Source organism: Podarcis tiliguerta, assembly GCF_965153285.1.
Source record: "Podarcis tiliguerta genome assembly, chromosome: 5".
Taxonomy (NCBI): domain Eukaryota; kingdom Metazoa; phylum Chordata; class Lepidosauria; order Squamata; family Lacertidae; genus Podarcis; species Podarcis tiliguerta.
In genome coordinates, this window is record NC_139538.1 from 73,509,391 (window position 1) to 73,537,155 (window position 27,765).

The 27,765-nt window shown below is 42.8% G+C and overlaps 1 protein-coding gene across 3 annotated transcripts in view; it reads left to right on the plus strand.

Annotated features, from left to right (window-relative positions):
* The first annotated feature begins 20,426 nt into the window (after window positions 1-20,426).
* Window positions 20,427-27,765, plus strand: part of LOC310677317 (uncharacterized protein) — a 35,291-nt gene continuing 27,952 nt past the window's right edge. The window contains exons 1-3 of one of the 3 annotated variants that reach the window (XR_014511060.1): window positions 20,427-21,177; window positions 21,930-22,015; window positions 24,667-25,377. Coding sequence is in view for 1 of the 3 variants with exons in the window: in XM_083440149.1 (XP_083296275.1) it covers window positions 20,957-21,084; window positions 21,961-22,015 (183 nt within the window). In the remaining 2 variants the exon portion in view is untranslated. Of the gene's footprint in view, window positions 21,178-21,929; window positions 22,016-24,666; window positions 25,378-27,765 lie in introns of those variants that run through there. The other 2 variants (XR_014511059.1, XM_083440149.1) reach the window with 2 other exon arrangements.

The window sequence follows — 27,765 nt, forward strand, 5'->3', positions numbered from 1 at the left end:
GGGTAAAGGAGGAAGTGGTGCTTGTCATCTGTATGTACAGTATTCCCAAGGGATGCGGGTGGTGCTGTGGTCTAAATCACTGAGCCTCTTGGGCTTGCTGATTGGAAGGTCGGCGGTTCGAAGCCCTGTGATGGGGTGAGCTCCTGTTGCTCTGTCCCACCTCCTGCCAACCAAGCAGTTTGAAAGCACGCCAGTGCAAGTAAATAAATAGGTACTGCTGTGGTGGGAAGGTAAATGGCATTTCCAGCTGCTCTGGCACTTGTCCCAGTCCTCCGTGCACCAGTAGCAGTTTAGTCATGTTGGCCACATGATCCGGAAAACTGTCTATGGACAAATGCTGGCTCCCTCGGCCTGAAAGCGAGATGAGCACTGCAACCCCATAGTCGCCTTTGACTGGACGTAACCGTCCAGGGGTCCTTTACCTTTACATTACAGTATTCCCACCCACAATGTCATTGGGCAGATGTAGATAGACATACACACACCATTACTAAGACTGCCTACATCTGTTTTCAACTGTTTTCAAATGGACACAATGCAGCATTAATCTGCAATCAGTGTTTACCCCTAGAATGAAGCAAAGTTCTCAAAAAGCACTTTTCAGGGCCAATATGCAATAGATCTAGAATGGGTTTGGGCTCAAAATAATAAATGTTGGAAATGTAAACTACAAGTGGGAACCTTCCTTCTTTTTTTATAATATTTTTTATTAATTTTCATAAAAAAAAATACATATCGCACCACAACTTTGACAAATTTTCTTGTTTTTGGACTTCCTTCAGCCTCTTTGACAATCATCCGAATTAAACTTTTTCATTACACATTTCCTAAATTTGCTACTGCGTTTTAACATACCCTTCCACACCTGTTTTTCTTTCTTACAATATTTCTTAGGTTTTTACAGAGCTTCTTTAAATGCCACTAACGTTATTTCATTATCACTTATACATTCCCAATACTCCACTAGCTTTCCCTAGTCCTTGATGAACTTTTGATCTCGTAGATATCTGATCTTCCCTGTCAGCTTATCAAGTTCTGCATAGTCCATCAGCTTCATTCTCCACTCCTCCAATGTTGGTACTTGTTCCTGTTTCCATTTCTGGGCCAGTAATATTCTTGCCGCTGTTACTGCATATTGGAAAAGTTTACAGTCCTTTCTATTTATTTCATTTCCTATAATTCCTAAAAGAAAGGCCTCTGGTGGGAACCTTCTTTCATATGTGGTGGTCGTGCACAAAAATAAAAAAAAATCTGAGACACGATCTATGAGGAAATGAAAAAATTATTTAAAATTACATTTCACAAAAAAAACGGAAACATTCCTTCTTGGGATTCTAACTGACAATACCCCAAAAGAAAGATTAAAACTATTTTTTCTATGCAGAGACAGCGGCTAGGGTATTAATAGCCAAGTACTTGAAAGGTGACCGTATACCAACTAGCGAAGAACGGCTACAAAAGCTGGGCGAGTACTTGGAACATGCTAAATTGACTGAAGCCTTAAGAACAAGTCAAATAAAATAGTCCAGAAGGAATGGCACAAAACACCTGCAAATTCCCCCTCTGCAGAGTTTGGCAGTGGAAACACCGCGTATCCAGGTAGGCCCAAAAATGAGCCCTCGGCGCCCTGATCAGTCCTGGTTTTTGTCAGTATTCTGATGTCATTCAATTCATTCAAAAATGGCACCAAACACCTGCAAATTGCCACCTGCAGCATTTGGCAGTGCAAACGCCACGCTTCTTGCTAGGCCCAAAAATGAGCCCTTGGCACCCTGTCACGGTTTTTGCCAAACATCTGACATTTTCCAATTCACATGAAAGCGGTGGCAAACACCTGCAAAATGCCCCCTGCAAGGTTTGTTGGTGTAAATGCCAGGTTTCATTGTAGGTGAAAAAATGAGCTCTCCTCCATCCCTCCTTTTCCTCAGAAGCCCTGCAAGAGCGTTCAGTCACTGTACTGAGCTGCCTGAGTCTTTAGCAGGAATGTAGGGAATGCCTACTGGCCTTGCCGCCTGTCTGCTGAGACTTCTCCCCCTCCCTGCGCTCAATCACTCACTGGTTGAGTTGCAAGGTGGAACGCATAAGATCCTCCAAGGAAGAAGGGGGGGGGGCTTTTAATGTTTGATGCATTATTGTATTTTAATATTTTGTTGGAAGCTGCCCAGAGTGCCTGGGGAACCCAGCCATATGGGCGGGGTATAAATAATAAATTATTATTAATATTATTCCTAGCCAGTTCGTCCAGCAGCTCCCTGTTCAATCCAGCTCGATAAACTGCCATTAGAGCCTCTTGACTCCAATTCAGCTCTTTCGCGGGTAAACTGAATTCCTTGGTATATTCTGTTTTGGTGAGATTTCCTTGTTTCCAGCTTCCAGGATCTTTCGATTCTCAGTGAAATGTGCAGTTTTGACCAACAAACCTTGGAGGGGGTTTGTGCTGGTGTAATTAAAAGGAGTATAGAACTTGCTAGTGTGTAGAATAGGAAGCAGAGACATATTTTCACATATTGACTGTCATTAGTTGTTTTTGTAGTGGAATAACAATGGCGGTTTTTCAGGTCACAGGTTTTGGTGAGAGGCCAAATTAAAGTAATGATGTATTTGGTTGAGTTTTTTGTTATTTGTCTAGTTGTTGCTTTAGTTGGTGTGTTTTTTTTTTTTTTTGTGTGTGTGTGTGTGTGAGAGAGAGAGAGAGAGAGGTAGATTATGCTGCTATTATACTAATCTTATTTAGTGTTCCCCTAGCTAAATGCATGCACCAGGACACACATGCATATGAAACTGTATTTTACTGAGGTCAACCACTGATCCACCCAATATGAGTTCTTCAAGGACTCAGGCACCAATATTTCCCAACACAGTTAGATGACAGGTGGGACACATGAACACTCCCAAGCCATCATCACCTGCAATGCCTTGAGGGATTCCTACACCTTCCAAGCAGATATTCCATGTAAATTCCAAGCAGGCGCTTGAAAAAGGGCTTGCAGCTATCACCACCTTCTCCAGTCTGAAGGCAAAGAAGCTTACCTCTGGGGAGGTGAAGGAAGAAGCCGAGAAGACACTAGCTGCAGACACTCTCTAGAGGGGATGCAACTGGGACTCCAGCTCCCAGGATCTCAAAACAGAAAGTTGATGCTGAAAGGCAATTCCCATGGAAGGAGAAGGCTCCCAGGTGAATCACAATGATGGGAATCATGTTGTAACTCTGCCATTTCTGTCTTCCTCCTGACGCAAGGTAAGTTGCTTGAGAGCCTTGAGAATGTGGGAGAGGGCTCCCATGTGTTGTGTCTTAGGCTCTATGGACAATACAGCCTATGTCACCCCCACTGTGGTTGCCTGCCACACAGAAAGGTGGGAAATCACCAGCCCCTAGAGTGTATGAAACTTGCAGGTACTGGCTATGCTACAAGAGTACAATGAATACCCCTTCCAAAATCCATGTGGGTGCTCTGCTCCTGAAGGTGAAATCTGTTACATTGCTTTCTGTGCATACCAAGGCTAAGCTACCCTGCTTGGTTCTGTAGGGTTATTCCTCAAGGGTAAGCAAGCTTGTATTACCTGTCCTACATGCAAATTTAATACAGGATGTCACTCTCCATAAATGTCAAACTTGCTCCCGTCAGGAGCAAGAAATAATTTAAAAGATGCAACCTATCAATGGTGTTGCTAAATTATTCTCCTTGGGATCTAACATGTTCATAAGGTACAGCCATCCTGGCACCGCAGCATTTTAGGATGCACATTTGGGATCACCTCACGAAGTCAAAAACAAGCCCGGTAGGAAGTCGGCATACTAAGGAGATAATTTTCAGACTAGCCACATTGAGCTTTCTACATTCAGGAAGTTTTGGAGTGGATGGGTTGGGGTTATAATGCGGCTGGAGATTTCAAACATGCCCTCCCCTAATTGCATTTTGCGTTTTTTTGCAATACATGCAGAATAACTGGCTGTTTTTGAATATAGTGGTACCTCGGGTTAAGTACTTAATTTGTTCCGGAGGTCCGTTCTTAACCTGAAACTGTTCTTAACCTGAAGCACCACTTTAGCTAATGGGGCCTCCCGCTGCTGCCGCGCCGCCGGAGCACGATTTCTGTTCTTAACCTGAAGCACTATTTCTGGATTAGCGGAGTCTGTAACCTGAAGCGTATGTAACCTGAAGCGTATGTAACCTGAGGTACCATTGTACAGAGATTGGGAAGGGCTCCAGCACAGTTATCAGCCTCCAATATTCCCAAGTAGGCTTGCTACTTACCGTTGACAATACTGAGTTAAATGGACCAATGATCTGACTTGCTATAAGGCAGCTTTCTGTATTCTCATCAGTCCCATTGAACTGTGAGTCATTCATATATCACCCCTTCGGCCTTCCATATTCTTATTGTAGGGATTCAAAACTCAGAGGTGTGTTTACCATTCAACATTTCCTTACAAAGAAGGAATGTTGTAGTCTCTGGTTTCAGTTGCCTTAAAGCTAATGCCCCCCCCCCCCAACTGACGGATACTTGGGTTTGACAGAAGTTATATATACACACAAACTTTTCAAGACTTTTCTTATAAATCTGTTAGAGGAAAAATACCACCCAGATGAAAAGAGTAAGGGGGAGAAAAGGTGACTTAAAAACATGTTGTGACAAAGTTGTAGAATGACTTGATTTGTATTGACATCATTCTCTCGCTTAATATGAACATAGCTTTTTTTTTTCTTGCGTTGCTTGAAAGCGTAAACAAAACAGAATATGGTGGAGAAGAACTTAGAAAGCATATTGTTCTGTTTCTCCCTGAAATTACACTTACTTAGCTCAGTACTCCTCATTCCCTTTCCTCAGATAAATAGCCATTGTTAGGAACAGAACCCCAACATGACCTGTGATGCAAAATAGGTTTGCTTGGTGACTGGTAAGACCAAAAGACACACAAAGTAAAGTACACCTAGAGATGGATTGTGGCCATTACTCATGTAGATCCATTGACATATACAGAACCTTGTGAGTTAATCCTCCCAGGATCCAAGTTCCCAGGATCCATCATTATCATCATTATGCTTCTGATACTAACTCCCTCAGCCCCAAATGCAGCTGAATATTTTGGCATTGAAACTGCACAACTGAATATGAGGAGAGGGTTAATTAGTGGCAGAAATTGTTCGGGGGATAACTCTGAATCACCAACACAAGGCAAACTTGCGAGCTGCAAATGAACAAGTCGAGAACAGAGAAAGAGATTCAATTTGCCTAATACATTATCTGACAGCTGCATTTATGCCTCCAGTGAAGGGACAGAATGAGAACAGATGAGTTATTAAAAACAAACAGTTCCTTTTCATGCAGATGTTCCTAGTAATGAAGAATGCAAGGAACAGAAGCAGAAGTGGAAGACTTCCTCAGAGAAAGCATTTCTGAGCCCAGTATATCTTCCAGCAATCTACTTATTGGGGGGGGGGGGATAAAAATCTGTACTCCTTCTTGCTTTAGGGACAGATGGATCATTCTGTTTCCAGTCTGTGTCACTTATGTTTGCTCCTACATCCATTTCATTCTGTTTTTGCACTAAGCAGTGTCTTTTATTTTTGTTCTTGCTGCTTTTTTAAAGAACACATATATAGGAAAAAAATTCACAATTAAATGTAAAATTTTGAAAATATTTCCTCTCATAAAAAACACCTCCAAGTCCATTATCTCACAAAATACTCATTGTGAAATGTGTTCTGATACTTTAAAAAACACACACATCTATATCACAATGCTGGAAAAGGGTGAAATACAATGGATAGCTATGCTCTGATCTGCACATTAATCTGGGAGGGAGCTACAGATCAGGTCCATTCATATAGAAATTTAAAAATATCAAATTTCTCAAGCGGTCTTCCCTCCCCTCTCCCAAATTGTTTCAATTTCCATATATCTCAAAGAAGAGGGTCATGAATTTTGCTATATTCAAAAGCAAAGGTTATCCTTTAAGAAAAAAATATATATAACAGAATGCTTCTCATCCAGCATTTCAGCTTATAACTTCTGAAGGCATGGAAGAGATGCATTTTGTGCTCTGCTTCCAAGAGGTCGTGTTCTTTGCTCTCAAGATGGAAGTGTAAAATGCTAATATAGTATAATTTTGAATTCCTGCACTAGAGTTCCAGCTAGAAAAAGTGACATTGAAGAGAATTTTAGCGGACCAACATAATCTTCCTACTTGCTCCCCAAAACATTCCATGGTGTGTGATGAAGGTGAAACAGAAGGAAATCATTATAACAAATATATGGAAGCAAGACTATTCATCCTAGTTAGATTAGTGTATGAGTCTGTTCCCCCGAAGTATTAAGAAGCTAGTTGAAGACAGAAATGAGCCCAGGATGCCGAACAACAAGTCAGGTGATAAAGCACCTAAAAACCATCTTAAAACAATTCCAGTACAGGTGTAGACTGGGAAAAATATCTACTTAAAAGGTTTGCTGAAAGAGCTGGTCTTCAGTAGTTCCCAAAAAGACAACAGGAATAGCATGTAACATTCAAGGATAAAAGGTAAAGGTACCCCTGACAGACTCTAGGGTTGTGCGCTCATCTCACTCTAGAGGCCGGGAGCCAGCGCTGTCCGCTGTCTGCAGACACTTCCGGGTCACATGGCCAGCATGACGAAGCTGCTCTGGCAAGCCAGAGCCACACACGGAAACACCGTTTACCTTCCCGCTGGTAAGCGGTCCCTATTTATCTACTTGTGGTGCTTTCGAACTGCTAGGTTGGCAGGCGCTGGGACCAAGCAACGGGAGCGCACCCCGCCGTGGGGATTCGAACCGCCGACCATGCGATCGGCAAGTCCTAGGCGCTGAGGTTTTACCCACAGTGCCACCCACGTCCCCTAACATTCAAGGATAGGGAATTCCAAAGGATAGGTGCCACAACATGAAAGGCCCGATTCTGACATTGTGTGGAATGGCCCTCCGGACAAGATGGATATCGAAGTAGTCCAACCAAGCAATATTTCCTGAATCTGTTATCCAGGCATCCCTGATTTATTACACAGTTCACTACAAACAACCTCTTAAATTGATTGAATTCTGCATGTACTAACTTACACCTACAGAATGTAACATAAGATCTCCATGTGTTTTGCAAAGCATGGCAGCACATAAAGTTGCCATCCCTTGATGGTGGACTGACTGATTGTGCCCTTCAAAACTCCCATCTGTGGCCTCACCTAGGGTACATTTTTACTCAACTGAGCAAGACAGCATGAGACAGTTAAATGCACTTGTTCCAGGGAAGTCTTTCATGCGTTGTGACAAGATTCTGAATTCTCAAGTGAATCAGAAAGGAGATGGAGATTGCTCCCTCCTCCATCTGGCTTCAGCTAAGGATGCCAAATATATATATATATAGGTTTTTTTAAAATGTATCAAATCCTGTTGATATAGGATCATAATCAAAGGGAGCGGTTGAGATTCAGATGGAGATGATTCACGGAAGACAGGTAGCAACACTGTAGCCCTAAGTGCCAGAACCACTATAGACACCACTTCATGCTTTGGTTACAGGGAATCAACATCAGTAGGAGATCCAAAGGTCTATTGATGGTCTATTGATAGTCTATTGATGGTCTATTGATGATCTATCTTTGTGGTCTATTTGATGACATAGCCAAAACAGTGTATATGTATATAGCATTTGCTATGGTTACTGGTACTTTTTAAATTTTACAATGACCAGAGACAATGTGCTCTTCAGGAATACCTATGAGTGGTCTGAAACTTAGTGGTGGCAATGGGACTAGATGGCACCCCTGAGAAAAGCCAAATAAATAGTGCTGCGTTGCAAGGGGCGCACAGTTGATAATGTATTTTGGTTGCTGCGTTCAAATCATGGAGCAACCCACACTAAAAATAAAAGTGGAACCGCTGGAGATCTGAATTAGTTAGCCTTCATTACTTCCTCATTAGTTCCACAGGAAGCAACCAACTGGTAGTGCCTTTAGGGTGGGTGAAATGAAATGTTTTATAGTAAGGATGCTTCAAGGTTGAGAAGCAAGCACTGGCACCATTTTTTCTTTGTCAGTTCAGCACTTGCATTTGATGCACTGAGTTAAATGATGACGAGGTCAAGCTCATTTCATGGTAGCGCAGGGGTGAGGCTCATGTGGCCTTCAGATTTTATTTTATTTTTATTTTGGGGCTTCAGCTCCCATGGCCAACGGTCAGAGATGGCAGGAGTCCCGCAACATCTGCATGGCCAAAGGGGCCCCACCCTTGCAGTAGAGATTATAAATGGGCAGAGGGGAGAAAGGCATCATTTTCTTAAAATATATTTTTATTAAATATTTCTTAGTTTACGGAAATATTTGCATTGTCTCTTTTTTCAAGTTGTGTTTTCTACAGATCAGTTTCATTTGTTGTGAGACGTTAGTGTTGCATACATTGTTAGGTTAGAAAGAAAAGAGGGGGAAAGAAGGGGAGAGGGAATAGTGAGTGGGGTGGGGTGTCAATGCTTCTATTCTTCTGCTTAGTGTAAGTGTGGGGTTTTGTGTCAGTGTCACTTGTGTGGGTTCTCTTACTTGTTGTATTTCCTTGATGGTGAGAGAGGTTGGGGGGTGGCCTAGCGTGTGGTTGGTTGTCTTTGATTGGCTGTAGTGAGATTTGTTTTTGAGTAAGAGTGGTGTCTGTGTGTGTTAGGATCAGGTTAGCCATATTGATTCGTATGCTGTCAGCGGATTCTTGTTGTGGTCTTGTGGGGCCGTGTATGTGATAAAGGGGAACCATACTGGGATGAAGGCATCTTCTTCTATTTGTCCCCATGCCACTTTCAGTTTAAAGGCATTGTTATGCTAAAAAGAACCAGTGTTCATAAGGCTTTACATTCTCACTCAATGTGTTTAACTGCTTGGGGGGGGGGATACAACTAAATTATGTTTTCTTTAAGAAGAAAACATGAACTTCAAATAAAGAGGTGCACTTGTACAAGGAATCATTTTTGCTTTTGTCCTCAATATAATATCCATAAGTGTTTACCTTTTCTGGGTGAAAGCATTTCTCAGAACAGTGAATTTACTGGGCATATTCAAGTCCACTGATCTGCTACATGTTACTATGGTAAATATCCTAATTACTAATTATTAAGGTACTGGAACAGAGGCAGAAGTACATTGTTAGAGAATTTTTATGAAATGGCTCTTCTGTAAGTAAACAAGCATGTTGTGTTGCCTTGTTGGCATGGAAGCACTTCCATTTATGCAGTGCCGCCATGAGTCAGTGTCTCTGCAAAGTCAATTTGTCTTCCACAAACAAATAAAAGAGAAGGAAGGAGCTAAGGGGAAGATATTGCAGTGTTTTCCATACATATTATTGACCTTTGGAGTCAATACTTGCCCCAGAGATGGCACTAGATAACTGGTGTCAACTATTGTACAAAGAGAAGTGTGGGGCTATGCTGGATATTTGCCAGAAAGAGCTATTTTGCTATTGTATGTTTTCCTAGAAAACATTCCAGTTGTGTGCGACTAATCACTTTTTCATCAGTACCGTTTCCCTTGTAGATGCTTTCCTGCCTCCTGAATTGAGTCAAATCGGGGAACCCAACCACACAGGGTTCACATCATGAACAGAAAGATCCCAGGAGGCCATTTCTAATGTGCAGACATCAGTAAATAAAATCTCATCAGTTGGCACAATGAATTAAATTTATCTGCACAATGACATCACTCAGAGGAAGAGACGGCAACTGAGAGAAAGTTTGGTTTCATAGCACATATTTTCATGAAGTGTGCTGAAAACTGCTGAAAAGGGAAGGTGCTTTTGGCAAAACAAGTTTATGAAAAGTAATTCCGGATCATGTTTGTGGCAGATCATGTGTTTTGATTTATACTTGACCCAAGTTTTCTCTGTAATATAATAGATGCATAATTGTTGATATTCTTCATAGTTCACTTAAGAAACATGGAGAAAGTGATGGTTCTTTAAAATTATCAACGTTTGATCTTAGAAACTCTGCCAATGAGGAAGATACTTGAAGGGGTATAAATATCCCTTTTATAGATATGAGCTTCCCATAACCTAAAGTTGCAATCGTATAATCAGTGAGGTTTCTGAGTAGACATAGATAAGATTGCACTAATGATTCAATGAAGTCACAGGGTGTAATTAAAATGCCAGGATCGTTAACCAATAAATGGTAATAGGAAGGGGGGGAAATGTACATTGTGAAGAGACATTGTTGATTAAATGGTCCTTACGTAAAATTAATGTCATTTCCTTGCACAGAGCTCATAAACCTCTATGTGAAAGCTCTGCATTGAAGAGCAGGGGCAAATGAGTTCAAATTCAAATTAGTACTGGGGTTCTACTAGATGTCCTCATTAAGGATTCTAAGAATAATGTGTTTCATTTCCATAATCAAATCTTTATGGGAATTTCCAGATGAGGTCTGATTTGCCATGAGGTAAATTAAAATCTTGGTACAGAAGATATCTTTGAAGTGTCACACTGTCTACAAGGTCTTGTCTGTTACAGAGACTCTGCATATTTCATGCCCTACATATTTCTGGCAATGATGAAGCCAACTTTCCAATGCAATCACTTCGTTCCCCCTCCCCATTTTTTGCATTCCCTCCTATTCTTTAAGAGATTATAAGACTTTTCTATTTGCATTAAGGTGTACTACTGCAAGAAGACTTTTGAAGAAAACTTATTCATGTAACGGGAAGTTCTCAGGAATAAGAATATAAAAAAGTTAGATGACTGGAATATGTAGGAGGAAAGATTTTTGGAGGAATTCATTAGCTTCAAGTTTTTACTGGCCCCTGGGTAGCAGACTGTCAGTGAACTGCCTTGTTCCATTTTTCTCTCTCTAGACTTGTGAGGAAAATGCCACTGAGACAATGTATGAAAAGCTTTCCCTACCCACCTCCAGGGGAGAAAAGGGTTCTGCGGTAGTTTCTTCTAGGCAACACTCGTGAATTGCAGTATTTATAAAGTCTATATTGCACAAAAGATTCATGGCGCTGGATTAGATGAGGGATCACAGTCCCATGCGCATGCTGGTGGAAGAGATCGCAGTAGGGGTTGATGGTAGGAAACTCTCGACCCAGTCAAATGCCTCTCACCCTACTGGTGCTATCTGCGAGAAGATACAGTTCTGAAAGGCTCTCATCGAAAAGTTGGGTAGAACACTTATACTGGGCCTTTTAATGATACCAAGAGCAACATTTTGTGTTAGAGAATGTATGATGGCACCTTCGTTGGCCAATCCTGTGCATGCCTGGTTAATAAACAGAGGGATGATTCATATAATGTGTGATGATACAGGCATGGCGGCAACCAGAGGGAGGGCCCTTCTTGTGGTGCCAATCTTTCTATGGAATCTCCCCTTTGAACTTAGGCATGCGTCAATATTAGTGGTGCTGTACTGCTTATTCAAAATGTATTTATCCTTCCAGGCTTGATTCCAGTAGGGTTGGTTGCAATTTTACCCTGCTCTGTGTTTTCAAATGCATTTTATTGGTATTTTAATATTTGATGTTTATAGTTTAGAACTGGTTGTATACCATCTTGAAACTCAATGTGAGAGGTGGAATAAAAATGATTTTTAAAAATAAAAAAAGTATCATGATTACAATCTGTAGGGGTCGGGTTTATGTGAGATCTCTCATACCCTGGTTAGGGTGCATTCATAAACCATGCTAGTTGAAAGGATTTGAATTAAGGATTTTTCCTGGTGAGTTAAACTTGGCCCTAACTTCTTGTACAACGCTAATACTGTATACTAATGGGACATGGATGTGTATATTCAAGAGTTTTTCCTTGACTTACCCTGGAGATTGCAGCAGGGCATATAGAAAAGAGTTGGCTTAATATGGCAAAGCCAGCATCACACTAGAACACCATATAACTGGGTCACTGAAAAGCAGATCTAGCTGCTTCAATAATGTGAGAAGGACTTTGCCAGCCACATTGGCTGGACATGTAGATCAGACCGAATTCTATATGGGGTTAAAAATAAGAGTTAGTCTCACATTGCTAAAATAGTACTGAACTGGCAGATGGGGAGCTTAAGGGGGGAAAGGAGATAATCATTTGCTGGCTGCTGGGCCACTGGTGACAGTTGATTAGGAGAGCTCTGGAGCTAATGCAAATTGTTACACATCCCCGGGACAGCCAGAAATCAAATGGAGCTATTAGCTAAATTGAGCATTACATGGAGTGGTCTGAACGTTTTCTGGGCACACTTTGTATGTTGGGAACAGTTGGGGGCAGAGGGATGGGATACGAGAGGCAGCTTAGCTCATCCTAAAGGAGAGAAAACTGCTCTTCATAGAGAGGAATACATACACCATATATAAGTGAGAACACTGGAGAGGGTGTTAATAACATTATTCACCAACACAGAGTATGGATATCTAAATCTCAGCATGACCTTCTGTACACATGGTGAAGATACGAGATCTTTCCAGGCAGTTTCTATGCTTAAATGTTGGGTTTGGTTTCTTTCTTTAACATGAAATTCAATGCCAGAGAATGGTGCCAGATTAATGGCCCTAGAGGTATAAATTCTTCTCTTCTCTTCACAGAGAGCAGTCATAAAGATCAAGGGCAGCTCAATTTTCTCCAACAACATCCTGCTAATGTTCCACTGTGAGCTGCTATAGATGATCACAAAAGAGAAGGCAGCATACTCCACCTACCTATTTAGGCTATTGCTACTGAAATGAATACAGAATCAAGTGATGAGTTGCCAAATCTGAAAGGCCACCACAAATCCAATACTGCACCTTCAAACATTCTCCTTTCCCTTCCTTCTCCACAACAAACACTCTGTGAGGTGAGTGAGGCTGAGAGACTTCAGAGAAGTGTGACTAGCCCAAGGTCACCCAGCAGCTGCATGTGGAGGAGAGGGGAAGCGAACCTGGTTCACCAGATTACGAGACTACCGCTCTTAACCACTACACCACCTAAAACATATAAAGCAACTTCAGCAACTCACTGGAGTTAAAATAAAGACAAGACAACAGCCAACGCATCCTTCCCTCCTAATGTCAATCCCTCCTTAACCCACAAGCACAGAAAAACCCGAGGAACATGGAGTGGTACAAACACATACAAGGTGAAAAGATGATGAGGTGGCAATAGCAAGTTACCCCTCTACATTTGCATCAGAACAACTCCATACAATTGTTCATATAATTCCTGCTTCCTCCCCACTCCCCACTCAATATGGCGTCACTTCCTGTTTTTATGAAAGCAAGATTTGGGTCACTTGAATGCCCCTGAGAAAGTCCTTCAGCATTTCCGTGCTCCTCATTTGGTCAGTCTCCCATAAATAATGTGGTGGGTGGGAGAGTGAAGGGGGTGGGGCCTGTTCAAGAGGACAGTGTGGTTGCTTGGTTCAGGCTTGCTTCATTTACCTGCTGACTCAGTGTCCTTAGTCTGACATCGGAGGAGTGGGGGGGGGGAATGTGTGGTTGAAGCTGAATGGTGGCTAAAGCCCTGGGACCACCGGGTGCCAAGGTTGTGACCCTGGGGGAGCAAGTGCCTGTGCTGTAGGCAGAGCTGGGTGCTTGCCAGAGCCATCTGCAATGGGAGAAGAAGCTAAGCCTCAAAGCCCAGGCCAGCACCCCTATTTTCATCTGAGGAATTTTAGAGGGTATGCGCCACCCCTGAATAAGTTCCAGGCCTACTGTATCTGAGCAGAAAGTAGTTGCAAAGATACCGTGATGCAGGTAGACAAAATTTAGCAACCTTCAACCTCACCCTGCCTGCTTCTGGAAAATCATGCTAAATATTTAAAGGGGGGGCAGAGGAGAGAGTAAGCCAGTCCTCAGGGAACCTTAAATCACACATAAAAGGTTTGGACAGCAATATACTAGTCTTCATGAAGCTGAGGTCCTATTTATAATTCCAGTTCTGTTAGCACTGCCCTAACGCTAGATTGCACAATTCATAACAGAGGGAAATAAATTCACAACAGTCAGGCTTTGGCTAGGCAGCTGAGCTCCCCATTCAGTTTAATGAGTGCTGGGTCACAGAAAAGGTCCGTAAGGATGGCTCTATAATGTTTGCCAACAGTGATAAATAGCTGGAAGAAAGATATTTATCCAATCACTCTCCGCTAAGGCTAACACAGCAAGAGGTTGCCATTTATTCTCATCAGCCCCACAAACTACCCGGTGAAGACCCATTTTTGCAGATATAGACACACGCACACATACATACAAATGCACATACATAAAACATGAAGTCGAGTTGCATCTTCTACAGTTTCGACAGCTCTGCTTCATGTTATAAATATGCACCAAACTGCTTGCAAAAAAAGTTCGGGGGCAGAGTATATTAAGAACTTCCAGGGCTCCACATCCACTACTGACCATTTGCCATGCTAACAGGAGTTGTAGCCCAAAACATTACTGAATGGGTATTCCAGAGACTTGGAAAATTGCTGACAATACTGCAGTTTATCCTCACAATTTAGGCCTGCAGAACATGTGGTCTACCCAGCTGAACGGGGGAGTGTGACAGCCTCTCTTTTGTTTTTTTTACAGAGGTCCTAGACGGAGGGTACAAATTGGTTGTGGGTGGTCAGCCCCCCATGCAGCAAGATGAGGTGACCACCTCAGGCAATAGGATCCACAGGGGCTGCCAATCTTTATTCCCCCCTTGTCCTTGATGTACATTTTCACTCATCCCTTTTTTCCCTGGCAGGGCAGGCAGGCGGGCACCATTTTGTGCCTTTCCTCATGTGCCAAAATGTCTTGAGCTGGCCTTGGCTCATGTAAAGCTTGTTGGGTCACACAAGTTCTCAGGGCTATTTTGTCATTGCTGTTTTCCTCTGCTTTTGTTTTTTGTTTTTGAAATATGTATTTTCTTCCATCCCTTTCTTTTCTGTTTTTCTTCTTCCTTATTTACTTTACTAAAATAATCTCAATAAAAATGTAAATAAATAAGTTCTCAGGGTTATCCCAGAGCTCTGAAGTTCTGAGATGCCAGATGGCAGCAGGGGACACCAAATTTCCCTCCTCAACCAGATGTCCGAAAAGGCTAGGTTTCTATTAGCTTTGTTATTATGGAAGCTAGGGCTGCCATATTTCAAAAAGTGAAAATCCAGAAACAAAAGTTGTTGAGCTCCCATTTCCCCAGATGTTTCAGTGATATCCTCCTGGTGGAAAGTGAAGCACTGTATCTAAGGTATTGCTAACATTTGCCACCGCCACCAATATGGCAAGATTTACTTGCCACCATTAATGGAGGGTTGGACCATAGCTCAAGTGACAGAACATCTGTGTTGCATGCAGATGTTTTGCAATGCCTAGTACCTGCAGGCAGAGCTAGAAATGTATCTTGTCTGAAACACCGGAGAACCTGTGTACGGAACTAGATGGAACAGTGATATGACTCAGTTTAGGCAGCTTTCTAGGTTTCTAACAGCTCAGCTTCTCTACTCAATAAATGTACATGCACATGCCATAGAAATATGTTTGCTTGTGTGTGTATGTGGGTCACCCTGCATATACACAAGAATAGTAAATTGTGAATTGTCCCTCAGGTTCTGAGGGTCCCGAACAAGGAATTCTGAAACTGATTCTGGTGTGCAACTTCATAGCTGTAGGGTATAGTATGCTCCCTTGGTGAGGAGTGACCTTTATGAGAGAGAGAGAGACTATTCTATAATTCAGCATCTCTCTGTAAAATAGAAGTATCAGTGTCTGGGAGCAATACCAAGAGGGACTGGGAAAATATCTTTCCTTAGTCAGAGATACCAGTGCTAATGCATTAATATCACACTTCACATGTCTTTGGTATTGAAAGCAGGTTTCAGATTTGAGCCATGGGACTAAGCTCCTTCCAGCCCATGGCATCTAATTTTCTGAAGGAAAATAGTCCATGAAATATGAATTTATGCGCAATTTCTTTCAATTTCGGAATTTTGGTCTCGGCATAGTATTCAAGGCACTCTGTTTGTCCATGCTCAGCTTATGAGTTTATTTATTTGCCATGTCTTGAAGAGGAGCATCAGAAGCATATCACACACACACACACAAACACACACACACAGAGAGAGACTACTAAAACTTGTTGCTCACTGCTCCAGGCCTGCCAGAATGCCATCAAGAGCTATAGGAAACACTTGCTGGACTAAATGGAAATGAAACATGAAGGATTTCAATGCCTTTCCCACCAAACCGATTGCCTTTTAATGTCCAAGGCTCATTGCAGTGCACCTGGGCAGTTGATATGCTTGAGGGAAATGTGGTTTATTAGCAGAAGATTGTCAGATGAACACGAGGGCAAGGTCAAATTAAAAGGGACATGGAGAGGATGAACTTCTGTGAATGATCAACCAAATTAGTAACCAAAAGTGTCCTTAGAAATTATGTCAACATACCTAAAAATTATTTGCAGGTGATCGCAGTGACAGGAGACAGGCAGTCAGGTCATGTATCCACAGCAGTGACCAGAGAAGGAAAAATAACTGCTGGGAGGAGCGCAGAGAGAAGAAATGCCATGGTGCTCCCATAGCAGGAAAACCAGATGCCTTCATCTGCTCCACCTGCAATCATAGGCACCAATTCTATAGGGTTGAGGCATCTTCAGCCCCTCCCCCCATGGCTGTTGGGATTGGGTTGAGTCCCCACAATCTTGACAGGATGGAGGAGGCCAAGCCTTTCCCCGCCCACCCATCCCTTCCCCCTCTCCCCTCCCTTTGTCTGCTGTCCTCCACCGCCTTGGGAGATGCCATGTAGCTTGGTGTGGCCTGGCTGGAAGTTGACCCAGCCGTGCAGTGTCAATAGATGCTGCAAAGCTTGGCCTGGCCTCGCTGGAGGTTGCCTCAGACCATGCAACGTTGTGAGACACCACAAGACACTTGGGAGGTCTGTGACAGTCACGTGACACCATGGCATGTGTTATGTTGCACATGTGTGATGCCCCCTCCCCATGTTGGGCACAACTCGGCACCTCTGCCTGCAGGTGCTCTAACTCTCCAGTGGTTTCACCTCACTCCAAAAGAGCATTGTCTCCCAAGGAAAACAGATGCCAACAACCTCAAATATATGTTCTCCTCACGAAGAAGAACCAGGCAGAGGGCCTTCTTGGTAGTGGCGCCCTCCCTGTGGAACACCCTCCCTTCAGATGTCGAGGAGATAAAGAATCACACAACTTTTAGAAGACATCTGAAAGCAGCCCTGTATCGGGAGGTTTTTAATGCTTTTTATTATGTTTTTAGATATTCTGTAAGCTGCTCAGAGTGGCTGGGGAAACCCAGCCAGATGGGCAGGGTAGAAATAATAAATTTATTCTAATTATTATTATAAAAGGCTCACCCCTCCATGGTCTCCAAAGCGTGCTACCAGAGATCCTAATGGGCCAACCTTCTACATCTGGAGGAACTCTATGGACACGTGCAAAGGTTCTTTCCAATGTGTGCCAAATGCATAACTATGCTCTCCCTGATGCACGAGAGGGAAATTTGTGTGAGCACTGCTTATGCATATATAGAAACAGGAGCTACACAGCTGGAAACTTGCTGTAACTGAAATGAGGCACTCTGCGATAAGGACAGGCTGCCAAAAACAGTCAGCGTTCAAAACACTTTTCAGCCGCAAAAGCACATTGGCCAACTTTGGACAAGTCTTGCCGACTTAACTCACAGGCAAGTCGTGAGGCAAAAATCTCTCTCTCAGTTCCCAGAAGAAAAGATGGAATACAAATAAAATATACGAAACCTCTCCCGATACAAAGGCCTGCATGGTTGTTTCTGAGAAGGCATTCCTGAGAATTTTTTTTTTTTTAAAGTAAGTCTCTAAGGAATTTTTGTGTAAAGTGTAAGAAGCGAAAATAGGAAAAGAAAGAAATGGACAGATCCTAAATGAATAACCACTACTTCTCCTCCAAATATATATATATTTTTTTTTTTTTTTTGCAGAAAACATAGGCCCTGTGGCAAAACACACACACCTCACACATTAGCAGCCAATGGTAACAAGTAGCACAATGAGTGTTGCAAAGTCAGTTTTGCATCCTGCAGAATGTATCGTTTTTTAAAAGGGTTCTTCTTTTTCTGGGAACACTGCTGGAAGAAAATGTAGCAGGCCTTGTATCCCTTGCAAAGCAATAGTTTTCGCTCTGAATTCTAATGCAACGACTGCCGAGGCAGTAGTCTGTTATCTGAATTTTAATGCCTGTATCTTTTTTATCTTGTCAGTTGTAGGGAAGATGTGAGTAGTTTTCATGAAACATTAATGGCGATAACTGGAGTCTACTCTCCCACACATCCTCTCCTGTTGTGATGTAAAGTATGTATCTCTGTTGCGCTGCCACCATGCATCTTTTGCCAGCTCTCACAGGTCTGGCTGTGGGATGTGTGTGTGTGCATGAACAGATACAAAGACACACAGAATGTCTGATATGACAAAGAGCTGGATGTGGGAGATCAGAACTTTTAATTAATTTTAAGGACTGTTCTTAGACTGAGGGTGATGCTCAAGCACTCGCACTATTAGCTCATATACTGCCATCTTTAGCTGATATTTGCTTTAGCAAGACATCACAACCGGGGAAAGGCAAAATCCTCTGAGAAATTTGTTTCACCAGAAACTCTATCCCCTTTTGTAGTTAACTTTGGTTCTCTATTGTTCTGTTTATTTATTTTTATATCTGTAAGCTTAGAGTCGGCAGGCTTTCTTCATCAAATTTCCCCCCACCAGAATGGGAATTTTGCTTTCAAAAGCAAAATTTCCCTCAAGACTTATAATAAGGTTATAGGAATCTTTTTTTAAAAAGAATGAGGAAGGAAAATAGCGTTATCTCCATAGGGGATAACAATGCAGTGGCGAGAGAAGGACAGAATGGAGAATAATCTTTAGTGGGAACACATTTTGGAGTCACTCTCTATAATACGACCCTTGTTGTGTAGGTCTTCTCCCTCTAAGAGGTCATCCCTCTTAGCACAGGGGCAGAGAATCTTTTCTGGCCAGTGGGCCAGACCCTTATCTCCTCACCCCGGAAGGCCATATTTGGTAGGTGGACGGGGTCAGGGTTTAGAGGTTTAAAGAGCATTGTGGGCCTGTTTGCAAAAGGCCTTTGGAACCACCTGTGCTCCTCTTTGAACCTCCAGTGCAATCCTTCTGGCTGCAGGAATTGGCAGCACCCAGTCAGGATTGAACCCTCTGCTCACTAGCTGATGAGTAGAGGCTTCGTGCCTGCTGCCTGTGTGGTTCTGCTTTGCCAGTTCATTCCCAACAGAGAACATGTTGGGTTGAACCCCACCCTCTTGCCTGTCAGCACACATCACCCAGTCAGCTGACAAAGTGATGTCAGCTGATGGACAGGTGGGGGTGTAGCTTGAGAGAAATGGCCTCAGGGGCCCACAGGGCAGGGGTACCCCATTCCTGCTTTAGGGGTGTGGAGAAAAGGACAAATTAGAAGGAGAGGGTCTAGTACTTGTGGAACTCCCTCCCATCAGATGTCAAGGAAATAAACAACTATCTGACTTTTAGAAGACATCTGAAGGCAACCCTGTATCAGGAAATTTTTAATTTCTAATGTTTTACAATATTTTATGTGCTGTAAGCCACCAAGAGTGGCTGGGGGAACCCAGCCAGATGGATGGGGTATAAATAATAAAATAAAATAAAAATAATTAACCTCTCTCAAAACAATGGCTTCCTATGTTATTCTCAGTGATTATCCCGGTGCAGGATCTATGTCTCATTCAAGCAATACACTTGCAACTGTTGTACACCAACTTTTCAACCAAGTCGGGAACCAGGATTGTGGTCTGAGTAGAAGCCTGCTAATCTCTGCATAGCTAGGAGATTTAACACATATCTTACAAAGAGTGGCATAATCAGTATTTTCAAGTGTTGTAATCCTCCACCTGATACTCATCTATCCCCTCAGCGCAGCTTTTAGCAACGCTTGCCTTAATATACACCTGGGAAACACTTCTCCTTCCTCCCCTATCATCACCAATGAACACAGAAAGTGTTTCTAATGGGAAATGTGCAGGGCATGTGATAAAAAGGTCAGGGAGAGTTCAGTTATGCGAGGGGAAAAAAGTATTTTCTCATGAATAGACAGTTAAGCTGAAGATAATTAAAGTTTCCACTATACAAAAAAGAAACTGTTAGATAAGCGCTTTGAACCAATGCTTTGGGATTCAGTTTAGAAAAGATAGCGGCCAGCAAAATTCTTTAGTTAAAACTGGGGCTGACTTAAAACTACACCCCAGCTTCTTTCTGTTTTTTTGCAAATGATTTTGACAGTTTCCCCCAATCACCACCAATCACCCTGTTTTGACAGGGTGATTGGTGGGGAATGTTCCTCATTAAACTATCCGTCCATTCATTTGGATTGACCTTGCTCTCAGCTGCCGACTCCCACCTCAGCAATGGTTAAAGCTGATTGGTTATGTAGTACTGTGATCTCATTCCATTCACCATGCTATCTCTGATTGGGTGGGATCATCCTTTGGGGGCAGGAGGAAATTCCCCCAAAGGGGTGAAATGATCCCAATATGTTGATGATATGAAATGTCCAGACTCTTTATATTCAAAAGAACTTTACTTTCAGAAACATATAGCTGAGAAGAACATACCTACAATCTCATGCTTACTCACTTATAGAGAGCACAAGTTTCTCCCTATTAACATTTAGGGATCTTCCTCTGTCTGCTTCACCCCAGGCAGACCACTTTGACACACACTGTCCTCAGCAGCATCCAGAGAAACCTCTCTCAGCAGCCATTCTACCTCGCATACACAGAGAGAACAGGAAAACAGTTAAAAATGACAGTTACTTGAATAACAGTCACAACAGAATGGAATGCCTTTCTCATGTGACTCACAGCCAGCCAATCACATGACTTAGCTACTGCCAAAGGAAAAACCCCATGCTATAAAAACACAACAATTTAATACAGTATAAGCAACATTCCCATTTCAGGAAATTAAACCATTATCCTTAACAGATGTAGTGCTCCATGACTCTCTGTATAGCGCTTACGACTTTTGCCAGGCTGCACCTCCTCATCCATACCCCATTTCCTCAAGCCAGGCCCCTTACTGACCCAAGTTGCGTTCTCCTTGAGTGCTTTAGCCTGGCTGGAATGTATCCTTGAATTCTAATCATGTGCCTTGCTTGCTTGTAAAGAGGATAGAGAAAGTGTGCTGGTCTATGTAGGAACTAGTCTACTGTATAAAGGTAACATTTGCATTCATTTCTCTGCTCACATTCACCATTGGCCCCACTGGCATGTGCCCCACAGAAGGGAATCCAACCCTTTGTCTGGAAAATGGTTCTCCATCCCTGATCTAAACGTTTGGCATAAATATTCCCTGTTTGACCCCTATTATCAAAACGGGCAGCTATTCAGAGCAGCTCTAGAGACATTTTGTATCCACCCTCCCTATCTGAATGCAATATTGAAGCAGTTTCAACTGGCAATAAAGAAAATCAATGCTTGAAATAAACTTATGCGTATTAGGGGAGATGCTGCCAGCAGCGCAACTTATGTAAACAAAGATGGGCTTATTCAAAACTTTTTTGTATTCATATGTGGGCATTAGCCCCCAGCAGCTTTATTTTGATGCATTCTAGTAATAAGACATAGCAGATACAGACTTATAAGGGCACGAAATGGCTGGATCATTTCCACATCATAATTCACTCGGCATAGATTTGTGTATGAATTCTATCCCTCTCTTTCCGTGTCTGCCTTGGTGGAGGTGAGATAAATTCACTCCAAAATGGCCCCGAGGACCTACAAATGTAAGGAATCCCAGGCCAGATAGAGACCTGTCAATCTCCCGACACAGCAGGAAACAACCCTGGCACTTAAATTTTGCAGCAATAACTCATTTCCTTGCAACTTCTGTGTGAGTGACCCTTTGACTTTATCAGCCTCTCTCTGAGAGAGACCGAGTTTCATTCCTCTTTTTTCGTCCCTTCATCAGGTCATTTAACCTTAGTTCCTTAAATATGCAGGGGAAAGAGAAACTTGTGCAGATCGCAAGATCTACATCCAGGCCATCTAAATCAGGTATGTGAAATGGGTATGAAATGGATGAGTAAGGCATGCCTACTTAGAGTGTGAAGCTTAATTTGTGCATGTGTGCTGCAACTTCACCCAGAGGCCTCTAGCAGGACATCGCCTTCCCCAGTGTTGCCCCCCCCCCCAGCCACCACCAATAAGTACACTTTGGGAAGGAAATGAGGCAATGCATAAGGTATCTCAGTGTTGGGAGAATCAAAGAGGCTGGTTCAGAGTGGCCATGTGTCCTACTTTACTGTCCTCTCTTTGAAGGCATCCTCTGTTTGAAGAGCTGCCCTATCTAAGACCTGTTAAAGATTAAAAAAAAACCACAAGAATGGAGAATAGCAGCCTTGAAGTTGCCTGTCAACTGTTGGGCATACAGGTAACCTGTATGTCTGCTCAGCCTGCTGTCCAAATGTTGTCACCTTGCCACAGCCTTCCCCACTATGATGAGTTGCACTGTATTTCTATTTCAGTCTTAGCAATTATTTCAAATTCTATACATACATATTAGCTTATGCAAATGTTATGCAAATCCTCAATGATGTACAGTCGTACCTTAGATCCCGAACGCCCAGGAACTCAGACATTTTGTCGCCCGAATGCCATAAACCCGGATGTCATTGTTCTGGTTTGCAAATGTTCTTTTGGAACCCAAACGTCTGATGGGGCTTCCGTGGCTTCTGATTGGCTGCAGGAGCTTCCTGCAGCCAATCAGAAGCTGCAATTTGGTTTAGGAACGTTTTGCAAGTCAAACGGACTTCCAGAATGGATTCCATTCAACTTCCAAGGTACGACTGTATTTCCCCTGTTTTGGTGTCCCCTCTGCCTTCAGACTCTACTGTACTTTCTGTGACATCATTCAAACTCTACAATTCTATGATTCTATGAGTCGAAATTTGCAACTGAACCTGGGGGAGAGGGAACAAGCCACCCCCTTAAAAAAAAAAAAAAGTAGCAGGTTTTGCTGAGTCCGATTTTGAATCAAGCCAAGGAAAGACATCGCTAGCCTGTAGTCAGGATTAGGATTGCTATCATACTGCTTGAGGTCTCTGAAACATTAACACCTATACCCAGCCTGTGCTTATTTAACTCAGCTCTTTGTAAGTGATGACCAAATCCCAATGGGAGAGCTGCATACTCACATGCCCCACTACCTCCAAAAGCTTTCCTTAAAGCCTTTATTAAAAGATTTATTTCCATTCCTGCTGGAACAAATTCATTCTGCGCTATGGCCTGAAGCACTCTGAAACTCCGGCGCTGATAAAAATCACCAGAGGAGCGGACTACCGCAGACAAGGGTTTTGATATTTAGAAGGCCTTGCGCCCGCAGCAGCTGCCACACCGCTCCACTCAACTACCATGGCTGCTGAGAAGAATGGAGGGAGGGAATGCTCTTTGGGCAACAAGATTCTAGGGCATTCTGATTAAGCAGCCACTGTAATTGACCTCCAGAGTAAATGGGTAGCCAGGGGCAAGAGAGAAAGGGGGGTGGGTAGATTTTGCATATGTAGAGTGGCCTACTTAAGTATACTCCAATATGAACTTATAGGACCGTCACTGAAATTCTACTCAGTATTGATCCAGAGCAGATTCCAATGTATAGTTAGCAGAGTAGAAACTTAAACACGTTGCAGGATTCCCAGAAATAGACCAGAGGCAATTAATATTTCATCCAGCAGAGCTTTACTGCTATGGAAGGCAAATGAGAATAGTGGTTACAAATCCAGTACATTCAGGATTGGCACTGTCCATAAGAAATCCAGTTGCAGCAGACTTAACTTAAACTTACAGTAACTTATAGTAAGACTAAACCTTAATACAGTAGTACCTCGGGTTAAGTATTTAAGGTCTGTACTTAACCTGAAACTGTTCTTAACCTGAGTTAAGTTAACCTGGGTTAAGTATTTAAGGTCTGTACTTAACCTGAAACTGTTCTTAACCTGAAGCACCACTTTAGCTAATGGGGCCTCCCGCTGCCGCTGCACTGCTGGAGCACAATTTCTGTTTTCATCCTGAAGCAAAGTTCTTAACCTGAAGCACTATTTCTGGGTTAGCGGAGTCTGTAACCTGAAGCATATGTAACCTGAAGTGTATGTAACCCGAGGTACCACTGTACTATATATAGAAAACCACACCGGTAGGAAAAGAGATAGAAAGTGAAAGTGAAACCCAGGGTCCTTCTGGCCTATTTTTATAATCAGCATGACCTCAACAGAAGAGATAAGAGAACCAGTTTATGCCAGCTGTACTCATCTTCTCTAAAGGAATAACCCAAACATCATGAACTTTCTGATTGTTTCTTTCACACTGAGAAGCTTGCAGAACCCTCTTGAATTAATTAGAATAAGAAAGATCTCTACAAATCAGATCAATACTTTCTGCACTAAGAAATGCAAACTGACAAGGACATCTCAGTTTTCATCGGAGAAATGTTGGATGGTATGCATAAAATTTATCTTTTTGAATGCATTCATTTGCAGCCTTCTGAATGCAAAAATGCTGCAGTTTTCCATGGGTGCTATCTGCATAATTCTGATCAGTATTGTGTGTACGTTGACCAATAAGGTGACAAGGTGAAAGCGGCTGTGGGTATACTTCATTGGAAAGCTCTGTGCATCTTTGATAAAGTAAGTGCAGTGACCTTTGCTTTCTAGATTTAGGTATGCACTCTGAGTGACTCAGCTGGGGCCAGAGGGCGAAACTCTTGCACTCTGATTTACCTGCTGAGCAGATGACATTTGCTTTCAAGGAAGCAGCACAGGCGCAAAAGGAAATGGAAGATCTGAGTGACAACGGCATGCTTTGTGGTATCCCTCCTATCTACAAAGGACGTGCCAGTTTCTCTTCCAGACCACGTAGGGAAATGCACAGAGAACGTCCATGCTGCACTGTGGTCTATGATTGTAAGATTATTTGAACACCTGGTTCTGTGAGTTTCTCAACAGAACATGTTGTCACTCACAGTTTGGTGACAATGAAGCACTTGCGAACACATCAGCACATATAAACACAAGAGCTAAGAGATTTGGCAGCCAGCACAAAGTGTCCAGTTCTCTGAAACCACCATAGCAGATTGAGGGAAAGAGGAACCGACTTGCCAGCTATCCACTCACTTAGTGCCCCCAAAGCAGCTGGCTAGTAGGGGGTGCTTCAAATTGCAGATTCTGAAGTTGCCAGGTGGTATAAGGCACCAAGAGCCTTCAAACCCCTCGCCTGTATAAATAAGATGCAGCTGTGCTCAGACCACTGCCTGCACACCACCAAATACTCATTTGCATCATTGAAGGATTATTTACATATCACATCTCCAATATGGCATTCAATTCAGCAACCTCTTCCTCCACAGCCTTGGCACCTTCTGGTTTTGGTGTTGAGACATAGCTTGTAAGTGGGAACTTGGTTGATGAAAGGTATCATTTTAGCCTGTTTAGTTTTCCCAGTAGTGATATATGGAAGTGAGAGCTGGACCATACAGAAGGCTGAATGCCGAAGAATTGATGCTTTTGAATTATGGTGCTGGAGGAGACTCTTGAGAGTCCCATGGACTGCAAGAAGATCCAACCTCTCCATTCTTAAGGAAATTAGCCCTGAGTGCTCACTGGAAGGACAGATCGTGAAGCTGAGGCTCCAATACTGGCCACCTCATGAGAAGAGAAGACTCCCTGGAAAAGACCCTGGTGTTTGGAAAGATTGAGGGCACAAGGAGAAGGGGATGACAGAGGACAAGATGGTTGGACAGTGTTCTCAAAGCTACTAACATGAGTTTGACGAAACTGTGGGAGGCAGTGGAAGACAGGAGTGTCTGGCATGTTCTGGTCCATGGGGTCATGAAGAGCCGGACATGACTAAGTGAGTAAACAACAACAACTAGGAGTAGCAGTTACTGATAAGAGGCATCACATTAAGTGCAGGCCATTTAAAATACGATGGGAGCAATATTGACTCCAATATAAGTCTCCTGCTAAAATCTTATTGACATTGACAAAACATCAGATTTTGGCATGGTGAAAAGCCATGCTGAAAAGCACAAATTTTTTTTGAATGTGTATTGAGACTGGGACATCCTTTCCCAAAGGAGGTAATTAACAGTGCTCCTAAAGACTATGCTTGCTTTGACAATGCCGTACAATCAACCCCAAACAGCGGATTAAGATAACACAAGCATCTTCTTCAGTGAGATTTAAATGAGTCCAGCAGGGATCAATTGAAGTCTGACACATTCCGCTCTCGTGTACAAGATTTCTGGCTAATGCCGTTCTAGTTAGTTTTGTTTATAAATGTCTCCAGTGGGAATTAAGACAAAGGATTGGTCCCTGCTCCTGCCTCTTGTAAGCAGCGGGTCTTCTGAGCATGAAGGAGGAACAGAAAGGAAAGAGAAATGTCTATTGCTAAGGGAAGAGTTGAAACAATATTGTAAACCCAGTTTTACTTTGTGAAGGCAAAATACAGCAAAGGATCTTTGATCAAGCACCGTCTCGCAAATGTGCAGTGATATACTCACTTAATGTGTGACCCCAAAATTCCAGATCCCCCCCAAACTGATGCCAAAGGTTAATGCTAGTTTTGTGCTGTTTTGTGCTGCAAACCCCACATTTTGTGTCTCCTCCCCAACTGACTAATTGTCACTCAAACCAAGGTCACAAGTAAATGGCCAAAAATCCAACCTTGTCTGATTGACTCCAAACCGGTGCCCAAGTGGTGCACTGATTTGGTGGCATTTCGTACTGCAAACCCCATTTTCTGTGCTGCTGCCCCCAAAGGGAGTAATTAACACTCAACCTGGGGGCCGTAAGTGGGGACTTAAGTGGGCTAAGTGGGGACTTAAGTCCCCACAAACCAACTTAGCCTTAGCGCGGACTTAAGCTGGCTAAATTGGCTTATTGTGCTAAGTGGGCTAAGTTGGCTAAGTGGGCCCCTTTTAGCCAACTTAAGTCCTCACTTAGCCCACTTGGTCTTGCCCTTCCCCTCTGGTAAGCATAGTGATAGTGGTGGTGGGAGGTTGGGTAAGTGCTGCTGCTCCTCCCTGCCCCCTACTACTGCCTTTCCATCTCCAGCCACTTGTCCCTTCCAAGTCTTCCTTCTTCCTCACCACACTGCTCTGTAGATGTTCTGCAGAAACCAGGCTTCCCAGGTCTAATTCTCCACCACACATGTCTTCTACACAAATCAAGGTTAACTCCATAAAGAACCCATTTTGCATCGTCTGCTATATAGAAGCTTGCATCCATCTTAACAATTTTGCTTCGAATGAAATATGGAATTGGGGAGCAAACACAATACTTTCTTCCACTATTCCCTCCACTTGTGAGATTTCATTCAGCAGTTTGCTAGTAATTTCACAACTGTCTAAAGTGGTCTTACGCTGTGATGAATGGGCTGGTTAGCTGAATGTCAGATACGCGATGCTGATTTGTGACTGGCCTGCACGTTCTGCACAGTGATGATAATAACATTAATACTTAATTATTATTGTCCCCTATAAAGCTGTGAGGTACTGTACATTGATTAAAAAATATGATAGGCCAAGCCTGGAGGATTACAGTGTAATTAAGGTTAGGACACATCAGGGAGCAAAGAGAAGGAAGGAGAGAGAAAGAGAGAGAGAGAGAGAGAGAAGACAAGAAGGGTCAGTCAGCAAAAGCTAGGATGAAAAGATGTGTCTAAAGCATGGGGGATCCTGGGGAGAGGGTTTTCCATGCACATTATAAATGGATAATTTGTTGCAGGCTATTTTGGCCATTTTTCAGAGATAA